The sequence below is a fragment of the Manis javanica genome, chromosome 1, assembly GCF_040802235.1.
Source record: "Manis javanica isolate MJ-LG chromosome 1, MJ_LKY, whole genome shotgun sequence".
Lineage (NCBI taxonomy): Eukaryota > Metazoa > Chordata > Mammalia > Pholidota > Manidae > Manis > Manis javanica.
Genome location: NC_133156.1, coordinates 20242370 through 20268137, shown reverse-complemented (window position 1 = coordinate 20268137; position 25768 = coordinate 20242370). Strand labels below are relative to the sequence as shown.

Genomic DNA, 25768 nt, shown 5'->3' with positions numbered 1-25768 from the left:
TAAAGTCATTGAAACATGGTAATGGTAGCCATCATTTATTGCGTACCTACTGGGCACTGATCTAGAAATATTGTATTTCATATTCTTGATATTAGGAATTCATAAGTTTACATTAGATACCAACATAACAAAAACCCCCTTTTTCAGGTTTTCCTGGCAGATTGGGAGCGTTTAGTCTTTGCATACTAGATGGCCAGTATATTTTCCTAAATGGTGCTCTTGGAATGTTAAAGAAATTAAAGTTATAAAATGATAGTTACCATAGTTACCATATCTGTTGGCCCTGTGTCAGCCTCACAAAATGGCCAGAGAAAACCATTTTAGTGTTTATCTAATTTGTTGTCATAATCAAGTACCCAAAACTGCCATATTTTTTCTTTGTGATATAACTTGAGTGTATGATTGGGTGGGTGGAGGAGAGAAATAAGAATGTGTTAGACCTGTGTTAGAAAGGACACACATTTAAACACTCAGAAATCTTATGTGTATATTAAATTACTTTTTATGAAAATAACTAATATCACCAAATACACTACTTACATTTTCCAGCAACAAGCTTTGGAACAAGCTTTGGATCGAGCAGAGGTGAGGCATGATGAAATTACATACTGAAATAGTATTGTCTTTAATTGACAGAACTCAGTTTTTAAGAGATTTTTGTATGTGATTGGCAAAAGAGTGCATTAATACTATTTTAGGACAAGTATGCAAGTAATTCAGGTACAAATAAATAAAAATACCAGGTGACGTTTGGCCCCTCTGTTGCTTGGAATCCTCAGATAATAATGCTTTGGCATATTATTTGAAGAAGAGCAAAGAATTACTAGAATTGTGTTTTCCTGTCATGACAAGTTTTACAATTGCTCAGTTAAAGGGGAAAATAACTCAAAAATGTATAGTGTTTACAGTTGGATGTGCTCTGCATATTCTGAGCAATCATGAAACTTAGAATATTTCTGACCTGTGAAATCACAGTAGTGAGACTGTATCATCTTGTTTATATCATAGCAATGAAATACTGTGCTTTTAGTGTGATTTAAATTGTATTTGTATCATATATTTAGAAGTTAAGTAGTTTTTTTATACAAAACATAAGTTAATATGAATTAGAGACGAGTGACTGAACAGCCTGCTTATTCTTAACACCTTATTTTAAATACGCCTTAAACAGTTGTTCATACACTAAGCAAAAGGCGAACTGTTTTCATAGAGTTTTCTTTTTTAGTACATCATTGAGAGTGCCCGACAGAGACCTCCTAAAAGGAAATACCTACCTAGTGGAAGGTATGAGTACTTAATTAATTGATGACATCTTAAGATTCATTAAGTATGATGATAGACACCATTTACTGCATCCCTGTTAGGCACTGTGCTAGAAATGTTATTTTATGGGTACTTTGCATATATTAGAAATTTCTGAAGTGATGTTGACTACCATATCCAACCTCACCTCACCCCCAGTTTTTGGGACACTGGAAAAAAAATTGTGGAAAAGTTCAAAATACCGTTTATTTGATTATTATTATAATATTCACATTATTTTGTATATTGTCTTCGTTAAATTTTAGGAAATCTGTATTTCAAAAACTTTATGACTTGTATATTGAAGAATGTGAAAAAGAGCCTGAGGTTAAGGTAAGTATAAAATTTTTGTTATTATGGCTTTTGGAATGCAGAGGAAGAGGGACATTTGAAGCAGATAATGGTTTATATTTTTGTGAGTGAACTGACATCTCTTCCAGCCAGACTAGCCAGCAGCTCGGTATCCCTGACGAGTCTGGCACCAGGCAGAGATCCCTGCTCAGGGAGGGGAGGCGGACGGGATTCACTGAGGACAGAGTATCTCACTGGGGAGTCAGGAGGCCCACCAGCCAAGTGATTGTAGCCTGGACACAGGAGGAGGAAAGTGACCCGTTTCCGCACAGTGATTTGCACTGGAAAGTCAGAGCTGTTAGAGGACATGCAGGAAATTCAGGTGTGGTGATGAGATGGATTTTGTCACAAAAATTAGTGTGTAACTAGATTATCTTATTTTATTTAACATAAAAATATGAGCAGAAAAATGTAACAGAAACTGATTTCTTGTTACCTTTTGGACCTTTGGTTGTAAGAACCTTGAGATAAGAACCTCTGTGAACTTCTGTTGTCTGTCTTTAATTTAAAAATGGGTATCATTACCTTTTAGGCAGAAAAATTAGTGAAATGTCAGTAGTATCTAGACTTCAAAATCAACGTTAGGAAAAAATTGGCAAACTGAATAAATTTCATCATATGTTCTTCATGAGTTTTATTGAGGTATAACTGATGATAAATTGCATGTGTTTGAAGTATACATTTCATAAGTTTCAACATGCCTGCACACGTGAAACTGTCTCCACAGTCAGTATGATAAACACGTCCGTCACCTCAGATACAGAACTAAGATATGAAAGATACGTAAGTAAAGCTGCTAAACTGGAGTTGACAGCCATTGTCCACCAGCCGAATCTGGCCCAGTGCATGGTTTTGTACATGAAGTTTTATTAGAATTGGGCCAAACCCGTTGGTTTGTGTCTTGTCAGTGGCTAATTTCAGGGTACAAAGCAGAATTGAGTAGTTGCAACACAGACCTTCTAGCCCTCAAAGCTAAAATACTATCTGGTTCTTTAATAATAACAAAATTTTCTGACCTCTGTATGCTCACACCAAAATTAAGTGGGAACCAGCTTATGTTCTTGAAGAGGTACTCATACTGTCAGAATTTATCTAACCATTCTAATGCTAAATTGCGAGGTTCTTTCTGTAGTTGAAAAAACTTCAGTTTTTACTAACTTTTTTTATATGAAAGTAATTTTAAAAGTTTTTCAATTTTCAAATGCAGTTTTTCTATGGTGACAACGGGTCTTTATAATTTCTCTCTACATATGACTATAAACATTTAATATAAAATGCTTAAAACAGCTTTGTTTTTTGAGATCCTGCAAAATACTCTGTTGCCTCAATTATCTTTCATGAGTAGAACCTGATGAAAGGAATTGTATCTGTATAAATGGATTTTTCATTTTAAATTGTATGCATTTCTAAAATAATGGATTTTGATGTATATGTATTACATTTCCTGATGATTTTTGTTTTTTTAAGCAAAGTGGTTTCTAAGGAGCTATCGAACTTACAGAAAATTGCTTAAATTGCCTATTTCCTCTTAACAGCTGAATAGTTTTAGATTTAACATTTACCGAGTTAGAGCTGTTGAACTTGTTTGGATCTAATTTATGCCCTAAAATATCTAAGAAATATGCACCTATAACAGTACAACCAAGATAATGCCCCATATTCTTCATTTATTTATGTAGCCTTATACTTAACAGAAACTTAATTATATAGCATCTCTGTTTTATGTGTATGCATTTAATGGGTTTACATTTTACTTGTTAAATATTTTTACTTTAATATCTTCTACTTACGTACTTAAAGGTAGATATTTTATATTTACATATTTTTTTAATAGACTACTGGCTTTTCTTTGTGATATGAATTAATTTGCATAAAATGATAGTAATAGGTAAAAACTAAGTTTACATCGCTGTCCGTACTTTGTAGCTGCAGTGTTGTGAATCTTCCCTATATAGTCAGGATCAGAGTGTTGGAAGGAACACTGAAAGATTAATTCAGCTCTGATTTTATAAACGATAGCATTTTTTATTAAGGTTATACTGAATTGTTTTCATGAGCTTTGCCTCTTTTTAAAGCAGAAATTAAGAAGAAATGTGAACTTGTTAGAGAAGCTTGTTATGCAAGAGACGTTGTCATGTTTAGTGGTCAACCTGTACCCAGGAAATGAGGGATATTCTCTGATGCTCAGGGGGAAAAATGGATCAGGTAAGAACCGTCACAGAGCAGCAGCCTCTCCTAGGTAGGAGGTGCCCTTTCAGAAGTGGTTTCTTCATCTTAGTGGTCTGTCCTTCTGGTCAGTATGACTGGATAAAGGGAGACTTTGAGATGACATTTTCCCCTTTCGGATACTCTGTTAGAATATTTAAAAATATCTAATAAAATTAGCCTTCCAGACTATGCATTTGAATATGTATTTGAGTCTAACTGAAATCGATCTTTAAAGCTAAACTATGAACATAGTTTTTAAACAATTATCAAAATTTCTTTTCTGTTGACTGCTTATATTTTAGGACATCATGTTTTAAAGCATGTTTTTCTTACGCAGTTTTAATATAGTCTGAATCTGAAACCTTCCAAATTCAGCAGACTCATTGCCTTTTGAATAATTATCATATCTTAACATTTTATTTCTATTAATCTGAATTTGAAAATAGTTTATAAATTCCTTGGTTTTCGCTAAAGAAACTTAGAAAAACTTGGTGGGTTCTACCAGGAATTGACCTAGTTAGGAATTTTTTCCTCTGTTCATAATTAATCACCAAGAGATTGTTCTATCAGTGCCCATTTTTCAGATGAGGTACCAGATTAGCACTGATTTCCAGACAGATTAAACGGTGTTTGGGGAACGTTGAGTTACCTTTGGAATTGTATTTTCTGATGACTGCACTGCGGGCTATGACCTGGACTGTGATGGTGTTGGGTCAGGCGCATCACCTGATAACGTGTTAGGCAAATGGTATGCTGTTCGTCAAGTCTTTCAGCAATCTGTAAAGTCATTCATTTGGACAACTTAAAAGAAAGAAGAACTTTAAGGGAGACTTTTGGCTGGCTTTATTCTCTTTATTTGTTATGAAAAGTCATTAAATTATGAACCTAAGTTTTTCAGCAAGCCTGATCATTTTCAGAAACATTTATGTTTTAAAATTAAGATTCTGAGACCATTCGACTGCCTTACGAAGAAGGGGAATTGCTTGAATACTTGGATGCAGAAGAGTTACCTCCTATTTTGGTTGATCTTCTAGAAAAATCTCAGGTAGAAAATTGTTCTCCTTAAAATGACCTTAGGCTTATCAACTATGTGGGTGGCATTTTGTGATAAATGATATTTGTGTTTTCAACAATGCTTAGAACATGAAGTGAAACTCTATACATAGCTATTGGAAATTGGTTTATTGTAGGACATTTATCCTTTATGCTGGTTGAAATGTATGGATTTAGTTGATTGTTCTAAAACTGCTGTGACCATTAGCTGATCCATTGGCAGTCTCCCTGTAGCTGAAGTCAAGAAATCATGGAAGAAACTACTTTTTGGCTTCACCCCAGTGGTACTTGTACTGAGGAAATACAGGTCATCAGATGGTAACTTGCGTTTCCTCATAGCGCTGGTCCACAGCATCCCCACATCTCTGTCACCCTTCCTGTCCTCGTTGCTTTTGAGATGGGTGAGCAGGATGTTCCTCTCCGCTTAGGTCCTGGGTCCTCTGCCTCCTCTTCGAGGACTTGCTGTCACAACCTCCCTGTCTTCTGTCAGAAACAAATCTCCCACTGATCCGTGACTTGAGCAGCTCCTGACTGCCAAAAGTCAGTCTGTGACTAAGAACTGTTACAGGTTTTAAACTGTTTCTCAAGTTGTAGTGATGCATATAAAATAATTCCTTTTAAAAATTTTGTGTAATGGTAAATCCAGGAAGGAAGTCCATTTGTAGTATGTGAGTGGCCAGAAAATACTGCATGAGAGTGTAAAGAACCTGAAACATTCAGTATCAACCCATTTCTTTTGAAAATGACCTTTAAATATTTTTACTCAAAACAGGTTAATATTTTTCACTGTGGATGTGTCATAGCAGAAATACGTGACTACAGGCAGTCCGGCAATGTGAAATCGCCTGGTTACCAAAGTAGGCATATTCTTCTACGTCCAACAATGCAGGTAGGGAGTGTTTATAATTACTATTTCAGATTTTATTTGGAGTTTTATTCATTAAATGTCTTCATATGTTTGTATGCCTATACATTAATATGGTTTTTTTCTTGAATTTTTATTTCTTCTAGACTTTAATCTGTGATGTACATTCAATAACAAGTGATAACCATAAATGGACCCAGGTTAGTTGCTTTTTTTAATCCCGAACAGTATCATTAAGTTAAACAAAAGATATTTTCTGCTCGTAATTTTATTTATGAGCAAAGTTTGAGGCTCCTTTATGAGTTTTAGAAGTTAGGGGTCCCTTCATACATGCAGTACTCATTCAAGGAGCTAAAACATAAAAGAGTTCAATGCCACTTGCTTTAGGATGATGGCGAAATAGGGTCAGGTTGACCTGATCTTCTCTGATGTGAAACTTGGTTTTTATCCCCTCTCAAAGAGAAGAAAATGTTTTATTTGTACCAGGGATACAAATAGATACTCTTTTTCTGTCAATAAGGATTCTGAAGCAGGCCTAGCATGTCTTTTTAGCATGTTTGCAGCACCGGCAGAGGGGGCCTCTTTTACCCCCGGAATAGCCATTTAACCCTCCAATGCTGGCTCAGTGTATCAAGCGCCACTCATAAGAGTGTTAATTTATTTCTCTGCTACTACAGAGGAAAGTTAGTAAACAAAGGAAAGTGTCAGTAACATAAAATTATTCAAAGAAATATGATTAGGAATAAAATTCATTGCATCAGTAGCTATCAAGTGTTTTAGTTCAGGCTGTAATCTTTTACAAGAATGTTAAAACAGGTTAATATTTTTCATTGTGGATGTGTCGTAGCAGAAATACGTGACTACATTGAGTCCAGCAATGTGAAATCTCCCAGTTACCAAAGTAAGCCCAACAGTGCTATTAAAAGAAGACAAAAGAACTCATAGGTCGCCATTGGAGGTTCCTATATTGTACTGCAGTCCTTAGGGTTCCAAGAGTATTTCCAGATGAAGTCATGATTTGAAAATCTCAGATCTCGTATTGATGTATATGTTCTTGCCATTTCAGGAAGATAAACTCTTGCTTGAGAGCCAGCTGATCTTGGCTACAGCTGAACCGCTGTGTCTTGACCCTTCTGTCGCAGTGACATGCACTGCAAACAGGCTGCTCTTCAACAGGCAGAAGATGAACACGCGCCCGATGAAGCGGTAATTGCCTTGGGGACGGGTGAACTGAAGGTGCCCTAGAGAATAGCTCTCGATTGTGCCATTTATGGTCTCTTTTCCCTCCAAAGTACGTGAGTGCTTTGATTTTTTTATTGGATTTTAATGGCCTTTTTAATTTTTGTACTTTTATTGACAAGTAGTGTTAAGTTTTTTAATACTGTCTTGTACTGAAGGGATGCATTCTCTGAATTCTTTCAAAGAACAGACTTCTTAATAATATAGTCTGTTCACCAACAAGATAGAGGTTGAGCAGACCAAAAAAAAAACAACTATTGATTACTAACTAGTAAGCAGTAGCTACTTGGTTTTGTTGATATCCCTTTTAAAGAAACAATTCATAATTTATTTTTGAGATTTGGGAAAATACAGTTTTAGAAGCCAATTATTACTGCCTCATTATAACATGGTAATTTGTCTTTAAATGTTTTAGTCACCTCTCTACTTAATAAAATACAAGAACACATACTAATTAGGAATGAAATTACAGTTGACTCATGTTTAAGTACTCTTAATATAATTGTTTGAGTTGTGCCTTTTGGGTCTTCAAGTTTGAAGGGGCTCAAAACTCTATCCATTTTCTAAATTCCCTAATTTACTTTGCAAATAATGAGGAAAAGGTACAGTTTAAGAAATACTGAAATAAGTCCGTTTAGGATTTGTGAGCAGTGCCATTAAGCCTGGTTATCTCTGTTCACATCTGTCCATGCCCACAGCCAGTGCCTCCAGCCAAGCCACTGTCCCCTTCACTGTGACTTCCGTAATAAACTCCCCTCTGCCCAGTTTCCCTCCCTTCTGGTCTGTTCACTGTGAAAGCACACCAGTGATCTTTTAAAAAAAACCTCAGCGACACATAATAATTAAAATGGCAGAGATCAAAGACAAGGACAAAGTAAAAAAAAAAAAAAAAAACAGCGGATCATGCCACCACCTGCCTAAACTCCCCTAAAAGCACCCCACTGTGCGTCACAGTAAATCTGAACCGTTGCCGTTGATGGGCAAGGCCCTTGCCCACCCTTTGGCCTCATCTCCTCCTGTATGGACCCTGGTGCTCTAATTGTAATTGCCTTTTTTCTGTTTTTTAAAAAAAAAACGAGTTTGTTCCTGCCTCAATAACTTTTTAAATTCTTCTCCCTGCTTCAGATACCCGTTCCCTCATCTTTGCTGCCTGGTTCCTTCTTGTCCTTTGTGTCTCAGCTCACACATGATTTCTTCAAAGAGGCATTCCCTTCTCTTACCTGCCATTACCCTGTCACTTCCACATCAGAGTACCCTTTTTCCCCTGCTGCGTGTGCCGTCTGAAATCATCTTGCCTGTCTTCCCCTCTGGACTATCGGCTTCATGGTAGCAGGAATTTTGTTTGTCTTGTTCATTTTTATTTTACCAGCACCTTGGATATTGCTTGGCAAGTGGTAGTGTCCTTCAAGTATTTGTGATTTAGTTATATACTTAGTGCTTACTATTTAACTCATATTTATTCTGAGTTTCTTTTATAAGCTTTGTTTAGATCAAATCTCCTAATATTTCAGGTGTTTCAAGAGGTATTCCAGGTCTTCTTTAAATCGGCAGCAGGATCTGTCTCACTGTCCACCTCCTCCTCAGCTCAAGTTACTTGATTTCTTACAAAAGAGAAAGGAAAGAAAAGCAGGTCAGCATTATGACCTCAAAATTTCTAAAGCAGGAAATGTAAGTAGAGATGTTTTAAATGAAGCTTATTGTTCTGCCTTGCCTTATTTTGAATTTTGAGTATATTTATCCTGTTCTTAATTTTTCAGTGTGTAGATATGTGGAAACGGAGTCCCTGTAATTTGGCCACACCTTCTGAAGTAGATGTAAGTCAGCTCATGGGTTACTGTTATTTTCATATAAGGTCCTTAAATTTAACCAGTAGTAGCTTTATACTTTGGGAAAACAAAGAATCTTCCTTATTTTAAAAACAAAATAATGATTTCTTTAAATCAACTGGTCATTTTTAGAAGATTCCTTAACATTAACTTGTATATTAATTTAATCCCTAAAGAGATCTGTGTAGACCAGGAATAATGACCAAAGAATTTTGAAATGTGGGAAAAGATGGTACCTGTTACATAATATGCATAAAATGCCCCTTTTGTGTTTCATATTTCATCATTTCTTGATAATACTGCTTTCTTCAAATTGGTTAAATTTAAACATTTAATAATATTGGAACAATGGCCAGCATTAGGAACCTTGGGTGGTATTCATGGTTGATCCATAAGACACATGAATAATAAATGATCAAAGACAGGAAAGAGATACTTTGATTGACAAGTCCCATATTTCTTTCATTTTATTTTTTCTTTCTTTTGTATCCCTTTTGATTATTCACTTAGTTCTTCACAGTTGGTAGTTTAACAGATGTTTGCTGTTCTCTGCCTCCTTCCCACGCTAGCAGATGTATAATTGTTATCTGATTTATTTTAATTACAAAAAGCAAAAGCCAAAAGGATCAGAAGTAGACTGTATATATGACTCAAGGGAATAGCCACATATCTTTTGGTAACTTAGGTGCTCCTGGCAGAATGAGGCCTGAGAAGAGATGTTTAGTCTAAGTACCAAAGGGTGGAGTTTATCTTTGAGGACAGGCTAGGTATCTAAAGTGGTGCTTCCCAAACTTTAATGTTCATACAAGTCACCCATGAAAAAGCAGATTCCAATTGGGCAAGATAGGCAAGGGCCTGAGAGGCTGTGGTTATGCCCAGCTCTGAGGTCACGTGGGCCTGGAGTCCACAGACCACTCTTCGAGTAGCAAAGCCATACTGTAGAGTTTCTCATTCTGACTCAGTCAGAAGAATCATTTAGGGTACCAGTTAGACCTAAAGGTATCAAGCCCTATTTCAGATCTGCTCACTGAATCAGGTCTCCCAGGAAGGGACGTGGAAATCTGCATTTTTACCAAGTGGCCGGGCGAGTCTTCATTACTTTCAAGACCGTGATTACCGGCGGAAGAGGAGAACTTAGGATTCACACACACTGGCAGGAGCTCCATGAACTACATGATCCGAGTCTGACTGGAAAATGGGAAGAGTTCACAAAAATTTTATCAGCTTTAATGTAACTTCCCTAATTTTCCAGTTCTGTTCCCCACTGTGACGTGACAACCCTATTCCATTAAAAACCCAAAGGAAAAGATTGTGTTACTAATCGTCACTCTGACTTTTACTAAAGAACAAAAGAGATGCCAACTTACAGAACAAAAAAAAAAGACACTGTCCAAAAAAGTAGCCAGTTTTTACATTATTTAATGGCAAAAGAGGTTGTAATTTTATTTTTAAAACCAGTTGGTCTATCAGGAGAGTTTTAAACTACTGAACATAAGTAATTAGTGATATTAGTGAGTCAAGAATTCTTGTGCTGAAAAGTATATTGTTACTTAGGTTTTCCTCTTTGGTCACAATACCGATGGCATTATATGCGTCATCTCTTTTGATTGCTTAGGTGGAGAAATATGCTAAGGTTGAAAAGTCCATCAAATCTGATGACTCACAGCCAACAGTCTGGCCAGCGCATGTGAGTAACCGTCGCAGTCTCTGTATCTGGTGATGCCGTTTCTACTCTGGAACCAGAATTGATTAAACATAAAGCACAAGTTGCCTTTAGTTTGGGCTATTCTTTTTTTTCTTTCTTCTTCTTTTTTTTAAAGACATTCTTTAGGTTCAGTGATTTAAAAGAAGGAACTACTATTTAGTTAAGGTTTTCATCAAGTACAATTTTTGTTTTATAGGGCAATTTTAACGTGTAACTGCATTTTTTTGGTTGCACATTGGTCTTGATTTGTTTTCTTTTTCAAATAGTGAATTATTCTAAGGCTGTATCTTAAGAGAAATGTTCTTTGTAATTAACTCTAATTGTAGTAATAACTTAAAGGGAGAAATGAGCATAAAGTATTAAATTAGTTGAGTTTATGTGTGAAGTGGTGGGAGATGTTTTGTATGTGCAACAGCAACAAGATTATAGTGACAAACAGCAATAGATCTGCCCTCAGAAGCTTATCCTTTTAGTATTAAATGTTTGTGTTCCTATATCCAATACATTAAATTCTGCCATTATTAATCAGTTCAGGCTTGATTAACTAAAAATCCTTTGGAACTCTCATTCCCAAAGTACCTTGTAAGAAAGAATCCGGGGCTTTATTCTCTTACACAGTCTTGCACAGGTCTACAGCCTAAGTGCCATGTGCCTTCCTATAGCCAAATACAAGCCAGGATATCATTTATTCCTGCTTTTCATTAATTTTGATTATGTATTTACTGAAGAAGCTATTCATTCATCTTGGGGTGTTCTGTCTTCTTCAGGATGTAAAGGATGATTATGTATTTGAATGTGAAGCTGGTAATCAGTATCAGAAAACAAAGCTGACCATTTTACAGTCACTTGGTGACCCACTTTACTATGGTAAAATACAGCCATGTAAAGAAGATGAAGAAAATGACAGCCAGATGTCTCCATCCCAGTGAGTTATGTTAAGTACATGTAATTGACAAAATTAGGCACCAGTTTATTTACTAGCAGCTACTGATGAACCATTAATGAATAAAAATGTCCCTTCAGGGATCAGTTGTTCATTAAACACTCCAGTTATATTTGGCAGTGGACCTAAGTAAACTTAGAGTTGCCATTGTCCAGGAATTAATTAAAGTAATGATAATTTCTTTTAAAGAGCCTGAGGTGTAATTATCTCCCTACATACTTTGAAGGATATGCTTGCAATAGCTGTCTTGCTATATTTTTTGCGTTGACACTTTCAACTTAAACCTCTCTGTGAACATGAAGTGTTTCTGGGTTTAATTTGTTTAAATGGAAAGCATATTTACTAAAAACATAAAAGTTGTTCAGAGTTTCTTGGTATTTCAGCACTGCATGTAAGGACACAGACTCAGTGCTTAATGTAGTTACTGGCTCTAAAAGTAGATGTAGTTGATCTTCCAAAACTATGAACCACATATGCTTAGTATAAGGTTCTAGAGTTTAGGCTTGTTTTTGTTAGGTTTTTTATTGCTTTTGTTTTTTAATTAAGTTGGTATTGTTTTGATAAAAAGGGAAATACAAAGAGCTCAGCAGAAAAAGGCACGGACCAGGTCTATGTTAAATCACTTATAAAGCCTTTACTTACACAAAATACTAATTGAACCTACAGCAGAAAGATGGACTTTAAAGGGAAACCTCACCAACACGTAACTAAAAGTCAGTAGGAGGGAACAGTACCTGTCAGGAAATCCTCAGCTGGTTTTTTTCATAATAGTAATTTCTATTGCTAAGTAAAAAGAGCAGATTTTTTGATTACCTATATTTGTTTAAATCTTCCCCTTAAAGATACACATTGGTCATTGAAAATAAATCTGTCAACTTTTCTTGAGCACAAGGGAATAATGTTCCCTCATTTAAAAAAAATCAGTTTAAAAGCCAACTGATTGGACTTACTTGACAATAAAGAGAATTACATTTTTTTTGCCTTTATATCGGAGTCACTGCAAAAATGCTGCATGATTCATTTATTACCCTCCATTCATTCTTCCATATTCATAATACTTGATTTAATAACTATGAAGATAAAGTTTGAGCTGCATTAACCAAGTTTTTCTTTTTTTACATGTTTATATTTCAGCTCCTCTACAGATGATCATTCAAATTGGTAATTAAAAAATAAACAAACTCACTATTTTAATCTGTTAAGAAATCATATAAATGTCAAACTCTTTAAAAAGACAGGGTAAAGACATTTTATTTGAATTGGCAATAAACTATCTTCCTTATCTAAAACATGCTCTAAGATCCTGCTATGTAGACATTGATAATGGCTTCAAAAATCAAAGGTTAAACTGAGAGGAAGACCAAAGGCCTTGCACACAGTAGGTAGTGAATTTCGCGGTAGGGAAGACACTTGCAAGGGTGTATATCACATGGTAACTTTCACTGCAGGTTCTATTTTGATCCATAAATTTTGTGCCAAAATAAGTTTGTCTTAAGTTAAACCAACCATATTATTCTCAGGATTATTTCCTAATGCATGCATAACTTGGGTCATTGCTTCATAAGTTTAAATGAATCTTTTTTTTTTTTTCATGATGTCTTAGTAGATTTTAACTCAACTTAAAAAGTTACTGTCACTAAAATGTGGAAGCCTTCAAAAGTAATCCCAGGATTCCTTAAAACAACTCTTATTCTAATATTTTCTTTCTTTCTTAAACATTTTAGGTTCATTATTGGATCAAAGACTGATGCTGAGAGGTAAAAAAAATACTTGGATGTTTGTTTTTGATCTGGACGGATATTAAGAACTTGACTTTTATACGGTAGAGAGTGCACCATTGGGGGCCAAAACTGTTTTTAGTCATACCTTAAATATTGCTATATGTCTTATATTTTTTTTACATATAATTAGGAAAACCACAATTAAAAAAATATTGATTAAAATACAGTTTTATTTTAAATAAGAAAAACTTAGACATAACTACGGTAGCTAGGAAGATGATTTCTAAATAGTACTTAAATCAGAATGTAAGTAAAAGTCAGTCGGCAACTTCTTTAGCTGTTTATTAAACAGTCCCTGCAATTTCTGTATTGGAGAAAAGGTACCGAAAGTGTATTTTTAAATTGCTAATTAGCAAAATGTTTTGAGTATTAGCTTCTCATTGTAAAGATTAGAAAAATGTACTTCTGGTACAAAGATAATCTGTCCAATTTTAAATTTTGTATTTTGGTGAAACTTTTTTCTCATTAAGTTATTATTTTTTTCCTGTATACTGAAGTTGTGTTTAACTCACTTTAGCTAATCCTCACCAGTTTTCCCCATAATATTTCAGGGTAGTCAATCAGTACCAGGAATTGGTCCAGAATGAGGCCAAGTGTCCCGTCAGGATGTCACACAGCTCCAGCGGCTCAGCCAGCTTGAGTCAGCTTTCTCCGGGGAAAGAAGCGGAAGTGTGTTTGAGTACCTTTTTTGTGCCTAACCTTTTTATGTGGTGTCACTTTTCTGTGCTTGTTTCTGAAGGAATCTGAGAAATGTTAAGAACTATCCTTTGAAGGATAGGGGTATTTTGTTTTGCTTTTACTTTTAACTTCATTTTTTTATTTAACTTTTTATAATGGAAATTTTCAAATGTATAATAGTCACCTGGATTCAACAGTTATTATTTTCTGGAAGAGATTTAAGGGTGGAGGAAGCTTTGCCTTCACTTACTCCTCTGCCCGTCTCCCTCAGACTCTTTCTCCCACCCCTTTACTCAGAAGTCTTTCCTTCATTTATGAATACTGTGATTTATTGCATGGATCTCCTTATGTGAGATTATATTCTCCTGTAACATCTCTAACAGACCGTCTGTAACCACTAAGAGCACTTTGCGGAGTTTTAAATCCTGTGTTTTCACGTAGGAGTGAGAGCGGTATATATTTATGAGTCTGTGGTTCGACCTTATTTTAACCAGTATGTTTAATGTCACTGTCTCTTAGCAACCTGAGACCCTGTCAGTTCAGTCCTCCGTGCTTGGGAAGGGAGTAAAGCACCGGCCGCCACCCATCAAGCTTCCTTCAAGCTCAGGAAATAGTTCCTCAGGTATGCCTTGGCTTGGTTTTCTGTAATTCAGCATAAAAAAACATAAGATCATAATGTTTTTGACACTTCTCTCATATTTTTATCACTTGCAATTCACAGAATTTTGAATTGTAAATCTAAGAAAAATAACTCTGATATTCGTCTAGGTAGCTATTTTACACCACAGCAGGCCAGCAGTTTTCTTAAATCTCCAACTCCTCCTCCTGGTTCCAAGCCACCAAGTCTTTCTCGAAAGTCCTCTGTGGATCTCAGCCAAGTTAGCCTGCTTTCTGCAGCTGCCTTGTCACCCGCCAGCTCGTCACAGAGTGAGTGATGATTTAAGTTTCTTCATTCACCCTTTGTAAGCTTTTGCATTAGTGTTTCTGAAGACAGCCTTTTGGGCCAGTGACTTAGCGAAATCTGAATGTATTGTGTACCCCAGATGTATGAATTTTGAGATGCTTCAGGCAGATCTCTTGTTAATTGTATGTACTGTGTTTATTGTATTGTTTCTCTGTATCTCTGTATGCACCTTGTGTATACCTTTCTTTAAGACCTGCAACCTACACATCTCCTTAAAAAAACAATCTGGTAGTTAAGTGTGGCAAAAAGATTCCAAAATATTTTTTATTCCAGTGTACCATAAGGTCATTCTACATTTTATATAAACTATGCAGCTGATAAAAAAGTATCGTAAAAGCTGTTGGAGCAGTCCAATCTCTGTATGTGTACGAAGCCAGGTAGTCCCAAGGTGCTGATAAACTGAAAGCCAGTTTTCCAAAAACACTCCTACACTCTTATAAATTGTCATTTACCAAAATGTGGTGGTGATCATAAAGCATTATTTTTAAGATACTAAAATGTAAGTTTTACTACTGAATACTTTTTTTTAACATCAAAAAGAATTATACAAGAATTCTAGCACTAGGTTGGGTAAGTTTCTCCAAATTACTAAATATATGGGATACTTAGTTACAATTTGCAAAAAAAAAAAAAGCATTCCAGTTTTTTAGATTTTTTTTTATACAGAACTAATGTCTGCTGAAAGCTTTAGTACACTGCACAGTGGTAGGGTGGTCTTCGCATAGCTATAAACATCTTCATCTTGATAGCTCAAAAGGTGTAATTTTTCTGCCTTCTTGTTTTGCACAAAGAAAAATTTATAAATTTCCTGGAAGTCTTATTCACACTTCTTATGTCGTGGGTATAGATTATGTTAATCTACTGCACACAGTTGTTGCTTTAAGTAAGGGTTGAGTGACAGCTTCTGGACATTCACATTTCTTTCCTTTCTTTCTGCAGGACATGAAAGCTAAAAAAGAAAACACCTCAAGAGCTTTTGGTTTTATTTTTTTGGTTTTTTGTTTTTTGTTTTTATTTTTTTCTAAAAGTTGATAAACTGTGCATACTTCATTCACAACAGATTTTCTATACATTCTACATTTAAACAAAAGTACACAGTTACTGTTAAAGATGCAGTATTATCTATCAAATATTTGCTTTATTACTGTGTTTCATAAATTTGTCAGGATACACTTGATGTGTTAGGAATTAAACATGTATATTTAGGTGCCAAATATGATTGTTAACCATATGTAATTTATTGAGTATGTTTAAAGTTCATCTCAGACTGTTACAGAGAATAAGCAATATTTTTAAATGAAGTCCTAAATCAGTGAACTCGTAAATAACAAAAATGAATTTGAAATCCTTTTAAACCTTTTAGGCCAAAGGTAGCATGTAGGAAACTAACTTTTAAATGGGTATTGTGGTAGAATACAAATGTGTATTTTTACTGTTACTGTAATAGCATCTCTGATGGGATTTTTAGGTGATATACTGCATCCTTAATTGTAATTGAGTGTAGCAACACTCGTGTATCGTGTAGAAATTAACACTTGCAGTTGACTGCTTAAAAAAACTGGAACAAATTATCAGTGCTAAGTAAGATTCCATTAACCTTATTTTAAAAGGACTGGCCATTTATAACAAACTAGCAATTTTTATTTTTCTCAATGAGCAGGATCTGGAACTCCTAAGCCATCTACTCCTACACCAGCCCCTTCATCGACCCCACACCCTCCTGATGCTCAGAGCTCCACTCCTATTACCCCTTCAGCCACCCCTACTCCCCAAGATTCAGGCTCCACCCCTCAGCCCACTTTGTTAACTCAGTTGCTCAGCAGCAAAGGTCTCTGAGCCAGGCAATGCCTGTAACGCCCGTTCCTCTCTCCACCGTGGTAACGTCCACAACCGCAGGAACCACGGCCGCCCAGGTCACGGCACACTCTGCGGGAGTAAACCTCGTCGGTGTGGTGGGCTCTGTGTGGTAAGTCCGCATCGCCGCTCTCACCAATCGGAATGAACTCTTACTTGAAATTAAGAAAAAATTGCTTATTACTGAAACTGAAAAAACAGTGGAGGTGGGGAGAGAAGCTGTCTCACAAGTACGTTTTGATCTCAGGTGCTTGAGCTCTTACGTGCACTGTGGCACTACCTCACTTTGACAGTGGCTTCGATTTTCCTATCCATTGTGTCGCCACCTTTTAATCCCTTGATAATGCTTTATTCCTCCAAAGTATATTTTGAACCTTAAATACATGGTACTTAATTTTAGCCAACCTTCCTGTCACTTTCTAGCATTGAAAAGCATCCAAGTCTCTAAGTTGTGTTTAAGACAGAAATGCTCAGTTGCGTTTACTTAGTAGCTTGTTTCTTAATCCAGTGAGTTATTACGTGGCTGCCTTTGCCTTCTGTGGGGCACGTGTAACGTTCTGTCCTGTTCTCCCACAGTGGGGCTCAAGCTCTGATGAGCGGCTCAAACCCTGTGCTGGGCTGTCACGCTGGTGCCGTAGCTCCCGCAGGAATAAGCCTGAGCGGCCTCCTCCCCTCGGGTGGTCTGCTCCCGAACGCGCTGCCCGCTGCGGTGCAGGCCGCTGCCCAAGCAGGTCAGAACGCCGACAGGGGTGACTTCTCAAAGAATTCATGTACTTGGTCATGTAAATGTCACTAAGTATTAGTAAAGACTTTCAACATCCTTATTTTATGAAGTACTGTGTCATAGGTGTTTCATATCAAAAGCTTTTTAAGTTCTCATATTTTAATTAAAAGTCATCTAGAAATAAGCTTCTGTGAGGAAACGTGGTAATCCGGTAAGTCACAAATTATGTCTTTGCCTTCCAAACATTACAGTGAATTGACTTTGAAAGCTTATTGTCAGCATAGTCCTGTTTCAAGTAAAAGACACGCAGTTTGAGAACACTGTGCAGGAAAGGCAGTGCGGCCGCGCTGCCAAGGCCCAGGCCCTGGAGCCGGGCAGCTCGAGTGTGAATCCCAGACGTGCAGCGCGCGGACAGTGCACTCATGGGAAGGCCACCTTTGTGTCCCACTTTCCTCATAAATGAAATGGGGGTGACAGTAGTACCTTACCTCATAGTTGTGAGAGTAAATGAGTTAGTACAGGTGAATTGCTTATACAGCCTGAGACCATAGCATTAAAAAATAATTGCTGTTACCATCAGCAGCAGCAGTAACAGGTCATTTTGAGTGGTAGTTACTGTCATATATACTGGAAAACAACATGCATATTTTTTGAATACTCTTTAAAAGAATGCATTATAATATCTTGGAACAATCCACTTTCTTATGGCTGAAAAAAAGGAAAAACGAATTTGACATAATCTGAAAACTTAGTCAAAATAGGTCAAAAACTTTGTGAGTGATGAGAAATTAAATCCAAGGGATGTAATTTAAACATGTCAACATATTGCTGTGATTTCTGACTCCAGCTGATGTTCTTGTTTTCGTGTGCACAAGTGTCCCCTAAGGTCAGAAGCCCCAGAAGTGGAATCAAATGTTGAAATTCAGGATGTTTGTCTTTACATGTAACTCTACCAGTTTTATGTGGTTTCAGATGCTAACTGTGGGGCCTGAAAGGAGTTATGTAATTTTTCTCCCTTAGCCTCAGTTTCATCTGTGCTAAAATGGGAGTAAAAATAGGTCTCACGTCCATTGGTACTTAAAAGAAATAAATATAAGAAAGTGATATAAAAGTGTCTTTGGTCAGCTGTAAAGCATTATGCGTATGCCGGCCACCTTTAAAGAGAGTTAGGTCATTTCTTTTCATGAGAATTTTTCCTGAAGGGGGATTATCAGTATTACAACATTTTAGTTTCATTTTGCTATTTTTGGTTTCTTATGTAAGACTTTTGGTACCATCACTGTGAATTTTCTGCCCCTTGTTTGTTACAATTATCTGCTTAGAAGACTAGATACCTATTTAATTAGTGCTCAAGTTGATATGTTAGTGAGCAAAATATACACAGACTTTAAGACCAGGGTCGGCAAACTACTGCCTACTGTCAAACTGGAAATGATTTTATATTTTTAAAGATTTGTTTAAAACAAAAAGACAATCGAGAGGAAGAATTACACGACAGAGGCTCTATGTGGCCTCCAGGCTTACTGAGAAAGTTTGCCAGCTCCTGGTTTTTCATATGCTCTATGTTGCGTCACAGATTTGCGGGAATAAGTTCAGAATTAGCAGAGTATTGTTTTCTGACTTTCAAATTTGATTCTTACACACAAAATATAATGTTCTTTAATTTACCATTATTAATATTAACATTTGTACTTGAAAAACTAGCACAGACCACACTGGTTCTCAGAGGCAGGAGTATTATTGTTTACTATTTAGCACTGAGGAATTTGAATAGGTGCCAGTAACTGAAATGTCATTGCCCAGGAGTAATAGTTGTGTTCATTCGTGGTGTCTGTACTTCCAGGTTCCTTCCTCCAGCCAGGAGGCAAAATAGGGATCAAGGAGTGTCAGTTTCTGAAATACAGGATATAATGTATATCTGGTGTTCCACATCTTTGAATAAGATCTCAGTACTGATAAATACTGATGAAATTGTTTTGTTAAGATATTTTAAAAGTATAGCAAATAAGCACATTTGTGCAGACAGTATGTAAAGCATTGTATTTACATGCACAATGTATAAACTATTTGAGTGTAATAAACTTTTACTTCCCTGTTTTAACTATGAGTTTCATTTAACAGGTGTTCCATTTGGTTTAAAAAATTCTTCAAGTCTCAGGCCCTTAAATCTACTCCAGGTAAATGTGAAACACTGCTTTTGAGTAAAGTTTTTATACTTGAATTTCCTTAACCATGTATATCTGTACATCCTAGCATTTGAAGTAATGAGTTTAGACTGTTCGTAGGGTGTGGTTATTGCCACGACCTTTGCATGATGAAGCGGATAAGGAGAAGGAAACCTGTATCCTGCACAGTGCAGCCCGTTTGCATGGACCCCAGCGCCCCCCACCCCCCGGTCAGGCGTCAGCTGGTGCAGTGGAGAGAACGGATGGCCACCAGGGAGAGCACTTCCCACAGTAGCTGCAGTGGATACATGTAGAAAATACTTCCTCTCCGAACACACGTGTATTATTATTTGCCTACACCCGATTTGGGCTTGAATAGAGATTCTTTAAATACAGATGTGTTCTTTTCCTAGGAGAATCTGATTTCTTAGTACAGTGCCAGGCATCTCATAGTCGTTCAACAGATGTTCAGATTACAGTTTATGTATAATAATAGGTAATAGGGCCTTCCTTATACATGTTAACCATTGTCATTATATGAAGAGATTGAAAATTGAGAATTCAATACATGTGAACTTGAAATATTTTGGGTGTTATATGCTAGGCCTTTTTAAGGATGGAGTACAGTATTAAGCTAGTGGTTGGAAAATGGAATTATCTACAGGGAACTTTTAGGAAAGGTAGACATAAATAAAATCTGGACAAAAAGTAGCAGAATTACAGATTATTGGAAAATAAATTTAGAGTCAAAACTTAAAAAATAAGATGCAAAAAAAAGATACAGGATATAAACAGTGTCAGTATTCTCAGAATGTAAGTACAGCGCTATCTACTTGTAATATGGACAAACCATAGATCACATTGGTTTACTTAGCCAGCTTTTTGGCTTTCTCCAACCTTTCTGTTGGGATTTCTTTCAGGGATCAGTCTCAGTGTTAAAAGGAGGGGAATTCCTTCATAGCACTAATAATAAGGAATGAGGCCACCTTGTAAACTATATTTTACTACATTTTTATCTGTTTGATGAAGGAGCATTTGACCTGTGCTGTGTCCAAATTTTTTGAGCTGTGCAGGGTATAGAGATTTTTGAACCAAGGATACTTATTTTGACTATGTAGGCCTCAGACTTCTGCAGTTGGTATTTGCTTAGACTTTCTCTTAAGAATTTCAAAGTGCTTATCCAGCAGTTCCCATTTACCTGCAGGGGATATATGCCAGGAAACCCAGTGGATGCCTTAAACCACAGACAATATCATGGTTTTTTTTCCTGTGTATACATACCTATGATGAAGTTTAATTTGTAAATTAGGCACAGTAAAATATTAACAGCGATTATAAAATAGAACAATTCTAACAATGTCCTGTTAATAAAAGTTACATTAATGTGGTCTCTCTGAAAATGTGCACTCACCCTTTGAGATGATGTGAGTTGAGAACGTGTCTGTGTCACGCGAGGAAGTGAGGCGGATGGCCTAGACACTGTGATGCAGTGTTAGGCTGGTGTGGTAGGAGAAACGAGCACCAGGGGACCACAGGCAACTGAAACTGGTTATCGGGAGACGACTAACTTAAACCCCTATAGATTGAAGTGGGAAAACCATTGGTTTCCTGACACTTGTAGAAAGCACAGTTTTAATTTTTAATGTAGAGTTTTCTGAATGCTTTAAAAGTTTTGTTTCATCATCTTTAAAAATTTAATTTAGATTCAGAATGACAGAGCAAGTCATGTTTCCAAACTAAATATGGACATGAATGCATTTTCTTTTCCACTTTGGAATTCCTTACTGTATTACATAAGAATCTGCATTTCTGGGTTTTGGCAAAACCAGAAAAAATTTGGGGAGATGACTTTCTTAATATACATCCTGCTGATTATCACTGGCTTCTTGTTTACACTTACTAATGCATTTAATGCTGTTTCGTATCTATGCATTAAAGCAGTATGTGTATTTGGATAGGTAACATTTAACTTGAAGCGGAAGGATATACATTTCAGATTTCTAACATTTGAGAGCCCAAAGTCATAGCACTTAAAACTTGTTTTCAAACCTTTTTTTTTAAGGGCAGGACCTTTGTTCTGTTTTTTGTTCCCCATTTCCTCAACCCCCAGAAGAATCCCTAACACGTAGTGAATGCTCCCAAAATACCTGTGGACTACAGAAATGTAAAGAACGTGGAACTGGCTATTCAATAATTCGTGTCTAAATTCTTTTTAGCTTCCAGGTGGGTCCCTTATCTTTAACCCCCTGCAGCAGCAGGTCTCTCAGTTCGCGCCACAGCCTCAGCAGCCCGGGGAGCAGGTAGGCTGCCTGGTCCTCTCTGTGCTTTGTGTGGTACAGTTGTAATCACTGCTTATGTATGTCAAGTGCTTTTATTTAGTTTGTTTTTAACAAACATTTCCGATCCTGCTTTTCTTCATTGACAGTAGTAGCTCTCAGTTATCGGGTGCCTCTCTCGCAGAGGAGCCATACTCACTAGGTGACGTCATTCCCGTCTTGCATAGTACGACATAGATTCAGGTGAATGACTTGCTCTCGGACAGACAGTGAGTGGCAGAGCGGAGATTCAAACCCAGATCTTTCTGCCCCCGTATCCCATGTATTTCCTACTCAGTCACCATCCCTCTGTCTGTGGTCCTTTGTCTGCACTAGAGAGTCCTCAGTGTGAAGCTGGTGCACAGGGAAGATAGACAAACAGATGCACGTGGATTACCAGAGTGAAACTGAGGAAGAACTTCAGGAAATTAAAGTAGGAGGGACTCAAGTTTCTCTGAACCTTTGCTATACTTTGAAATCATCTGGGAAACTAAAAAATAATGATTCCTGGATCCTCCCCCCCCCCCCCCCCCCCCCCCCCCCAGTTTCTCTGAGCTCATGTCAGTGTTTCTGCCACATTCCCCAGTCAGACAGTCTTGGTTGGATAAAGCTCCTCGTCTAGATTTCCTGGGAAGGAAACATTCAAGACTATTGTTCCTTATTCTTAACACATGAAGGATTACTTAGTTGGATACAAATTCTTGTGCACCTTTCTTTATCCTTTTTAAATATTGTGGTAAAATACACATAACATGGAATTTGCCGTCTTAACCATTTTTAAGTGTGTCCTGTAGTAGCATTAAGTATCACTCATATTGTTAGGCAATGATCTCCAGAACTTTCGTCTTGAAACACCGCAGCTGCACCCATTAAACTCTGCCTGTCCCGGGCAGCCTCTGTCGTGCTTGCTCTGAGTCTGACCACTCCAGGCGCCTTGTGTGAGTGAAGTCGTCTTTGGACTGGCTTATTTTCACTTAGTTCATCCGTGGTGTGACATGTGGCAGAATTTCCTGCTTTTTCAAGCTGCATATTCACACTGTATGTATCTGCTACGTCTTGTTTTTATCTGTTCATCTGCTGACGGACACTTGGGTTGCTTCCATCGTTTGACTGTTGTGAATAAGCCGCTCTGAACCTGGGGGTACCAGTAGCTCTTCTGTTTTCATTTTTCGACAAATACCCAGGAGTAGGGTTTTCGATATTCTGAGGAAACTCCGTACTGCTGTTACTAACCTTGCTGGAGTAGGAAGTTTTATGCAGACCCAGAATCAGTTCTGAAAAATCCAGTTTTATTTTCTTGCTTTCAAAATACCATAAATTTATTCTTGCTAATTCTGAATGTCGTTGACGTATTTTCCTTATGGTAGTCTTTGCAGGAGATCACACCTAATGCTGGTACTTTGGCTTGCTTGAAGGAAAAAATACTCGTTTCTTTTCACAAATTCAAAGTTGATTCTGTACAAGTCATGTATTTGTTTTTTATTCAGGGTTCTGAACAAGGTCCAACCAGTCAAGAACAGGCTCTGTCTGCTCAGCATGCTGCTGTTATTAACCTTGCTGGAGTAGGGAGTTTCATGCAGTCACAGGCAGCTGGTTCGTATCATCAGAACTTCATATGTTGGATTTACTAAAAGCATCTAATCTATTTGTGATCTCATGATTTTTATTCTTTTCCTTTTCTTGCAAGTACTAACATGGGAGAAATAGTTATATTTTGTGTGTGAGCTATTGATTGATGACCCTCTGAAATTCTTTTCATTAATGATTAAAAGTGCTTTGACCTACATAATATATAACAGCAGTTGTGTTTTCATCATGTTACAGTTTGTTGGCAAAATTTTATACAGCTATCCAACTTAACAGGATGCTACCAAAGCTGTTAACTTTTCAGTTTTCCTGGGTTATTGAGACTGCATATTTCTAAATTGCATGATCTTTTGTCACATTCTGGTAGTTTGTAATTACATGAAGTAAGACTTAATGGCAGTCGCATGACTTCTGTAAGCCGCTTTTATCATTTGTAAAAAATGAAATTATACTAAATGACAGCTCACCACTTATAGCAGTAAATGGTGAACCAGATTTACCTTCGGTGAAGATTATCTTGTTAATTGAAGATAGTAATTGTGACTTTCCACTTAATTAAAACCAGTAAGCCGCATGTACAAGCAAGCCTTGGTAGGGTTTGAGGATTGATGAGTTAAATGTATTGTCAACGCTGGAATTACCACAGGGCTTATTACCGCGATGCTGAGAGGCCTACCCAACTCCCAGGGTCTGAATTTAGAATAAGCAAAGACTGACTTTTAAAGTTTAGCTCCAATACTATTTTACAGCTGGCTAATTTTCAAATGGAGTTTATGATTATAAACCTTTACCACACAAATAGCAAATTTCCTAAATAGCAGGAGTATAATTTAGTCAAATGATCTCTAGGCTGAAAAAACCTTAAGAATGTTCCGAGCTCCAGACCTGCCATTAATTACTTTTGATTCACTTAAACCATCTAGGCCTCAAATTTCCTCATCTGCGCAGTGAGAGGGTTGAACTGACTACTGTGGTCCCGCTCAGCTCCAAAAGGCATAGTGCACAGTCTCTGTTCACCTCCTTTCTTGCCAGCAGTGTTGTCTCAATCTGTTCTTCTGGTAGACTGGATTTCTTCTCAGCTGGTCTTCCTACTTGATGGGTTTTACTTTAAAACAAGTACTGTGTTTTACATTTTCCAAGAAAGCCTCCTCAACACAATAGCAGCAGCATCGAATTGCATTGAGCTGCAAGGGAGGGCTCCCGTTTGGTGCCCCGGCGCACAGGCACTCCCTCCATCGTGCCCAGGGGGTTCTCTAATAATGGTGCAACTAAACCTGCTCTGAAACGTCCGTGACTCGATACTTTATAATCACACCGAAAGCTCCTGTTTCACTTTCTGTGTTGTCCTTTCTAACCCTGGTAGTCTTCCAGCTTTATGACTGGCCTGCTTTCCCCTTCTCCTCTCTGTAGTGTTGTCTCAGCTTGGCTCTGCCGAGAACAGACCTGAGCAAAGCCTTCCTCCGCAGAGATTCCAGCTCTCCTCTGCCTTCCAACAGCAGCATCAACAGATCCAAGTAATCCAGCACCCCCACTGTCACATTGCAGAGATACTCTGCTCCAGAAGTACCTCGACATACTTTTATTTTGCTGTCTTGCAAGACTATAAAGTAATTGCTAAATTTTACTCAAAAGCCTGACATTTTAGCCAGTCAGCTTGGAGCACTGAACATATTTTGTACATCTAAGCCATACTTTGCCTAATTTAAAATCTTCCGTGAGGTGCTGGTGGCACGTTGACTTACATTTTTTGTAGTTTCCAGTATATTTCGAAATAGAGACATTGTGCCAGTAGTTACCTTCCTAATATTGTACTGCAGAAAAAGGCAAGTATACAGCGTTCCTATTAGTAAATGTCATACCTGTTTTAGAAACAAAGGTCATTCCATTCATTCCATTACTTTAGGAAGCCAGCATATTACACTGACTGTCTCTAGTAGGCAGGGTGGTTTTACATTGTCATGAACCATCGTACAGAATGGGAGCTGAAGCTGCTGAGTCGCTGCAATGCAGACTAGCGGGGCAAAGTAACACGCTCCGCAAGTTCACCGAGAACCATTTGGAGCCTTGCGCAGGCCGTGCCACTGGTGCTGCTTGTGCGCTGTCTGTGGACAGTCCCCTCGCTACCTTGGCGCCTCCTCCCTTTCGGTCGTGGTGTTTCCGTCACTCAGGAAAGGCCCCTCCGCACTGCCCACATCTAACCTGAGTTTC

General features: G+C 37.4%; 1 protein-coding gene across 9 annotated transcripts in view; it reads left to right on the top strand.

The window, feature by feature from the left end:
• SUPT20H (SPT20 homolog, SAGA complex component) overlaps positions 1-25768 on the top strand; it is a 30211-nt gene that overhangs the window by 3948 nt on the left and 495 nt on the right. For 5 of the 9 annotated variants that reach the window (XM_037012133.2, XM_037012159.2, XM_017650104.3 and 2 more), the window contains exons 3-25: positions 550-585; positions 1226-1284; positions 1569-1635; positions 3729-3858; positions 4803-4906; positions 5687-5803; positions 5926-5979; positions 6846-6985; positions 8530-8686; positions 8776-8832; positions 10460-10531; positions 11317-11474; positions 12627-12653; positions 13217-13249; positions 13825-13942; positions 14471-14573; positions 14720-14878; positions 16812-16881; positions 17346-17500; positions 19615-19670; positions 21875-21958; positions 23461-23566; positions 24971-25074. In XM_037012133.2, the coding sequence (XP_036868028.2) occupies positions 550-585; positions 1226-1284; positions 1569-1635; positions 3729-3858; positions 4803-4906; positions 5687-5803; positions 5926-5979; positions 6846-6985; positions 8530-8686; positions 8776-8832; positions 10460-10531; positions 11317-11474; positions 12627-12653; positions 13217-13249; positions 13825-13942; positions 14471-14573; positions 14720-14878; positions 16812-16881; positions 17346-17500; positions 19615-19670; positions 21875-21958; positions 23461-23566; positions 24971-25074 (2166 nt within the window). The remainder of the gene's footprint in view (positions 1-549; positions 586-1225; positions 1285-1568; positions 1636-3728; positions 3859-4802; positions 4907-5686; positions 5804-5925; positions 5980-6845; positions 6986-8529; positions 8687-8775; positions 8833-10459; positions 10532-11316; positions 11475-12626; positions 12654-13216; positions 13250-13824; positions 13943-14470; positions 14574-14719; positions 14879-16811; positions 16882-17345; positions 17501-19614; positions 19671-21874; positions 21959-23460; positions 23567-24970; positions 25075-25768) is intronic. The other 4 variants (XM_037012119.2, XM_037012123.2, XM_037012137.2 and 1 more) reach the window with 4 other exon arrangements.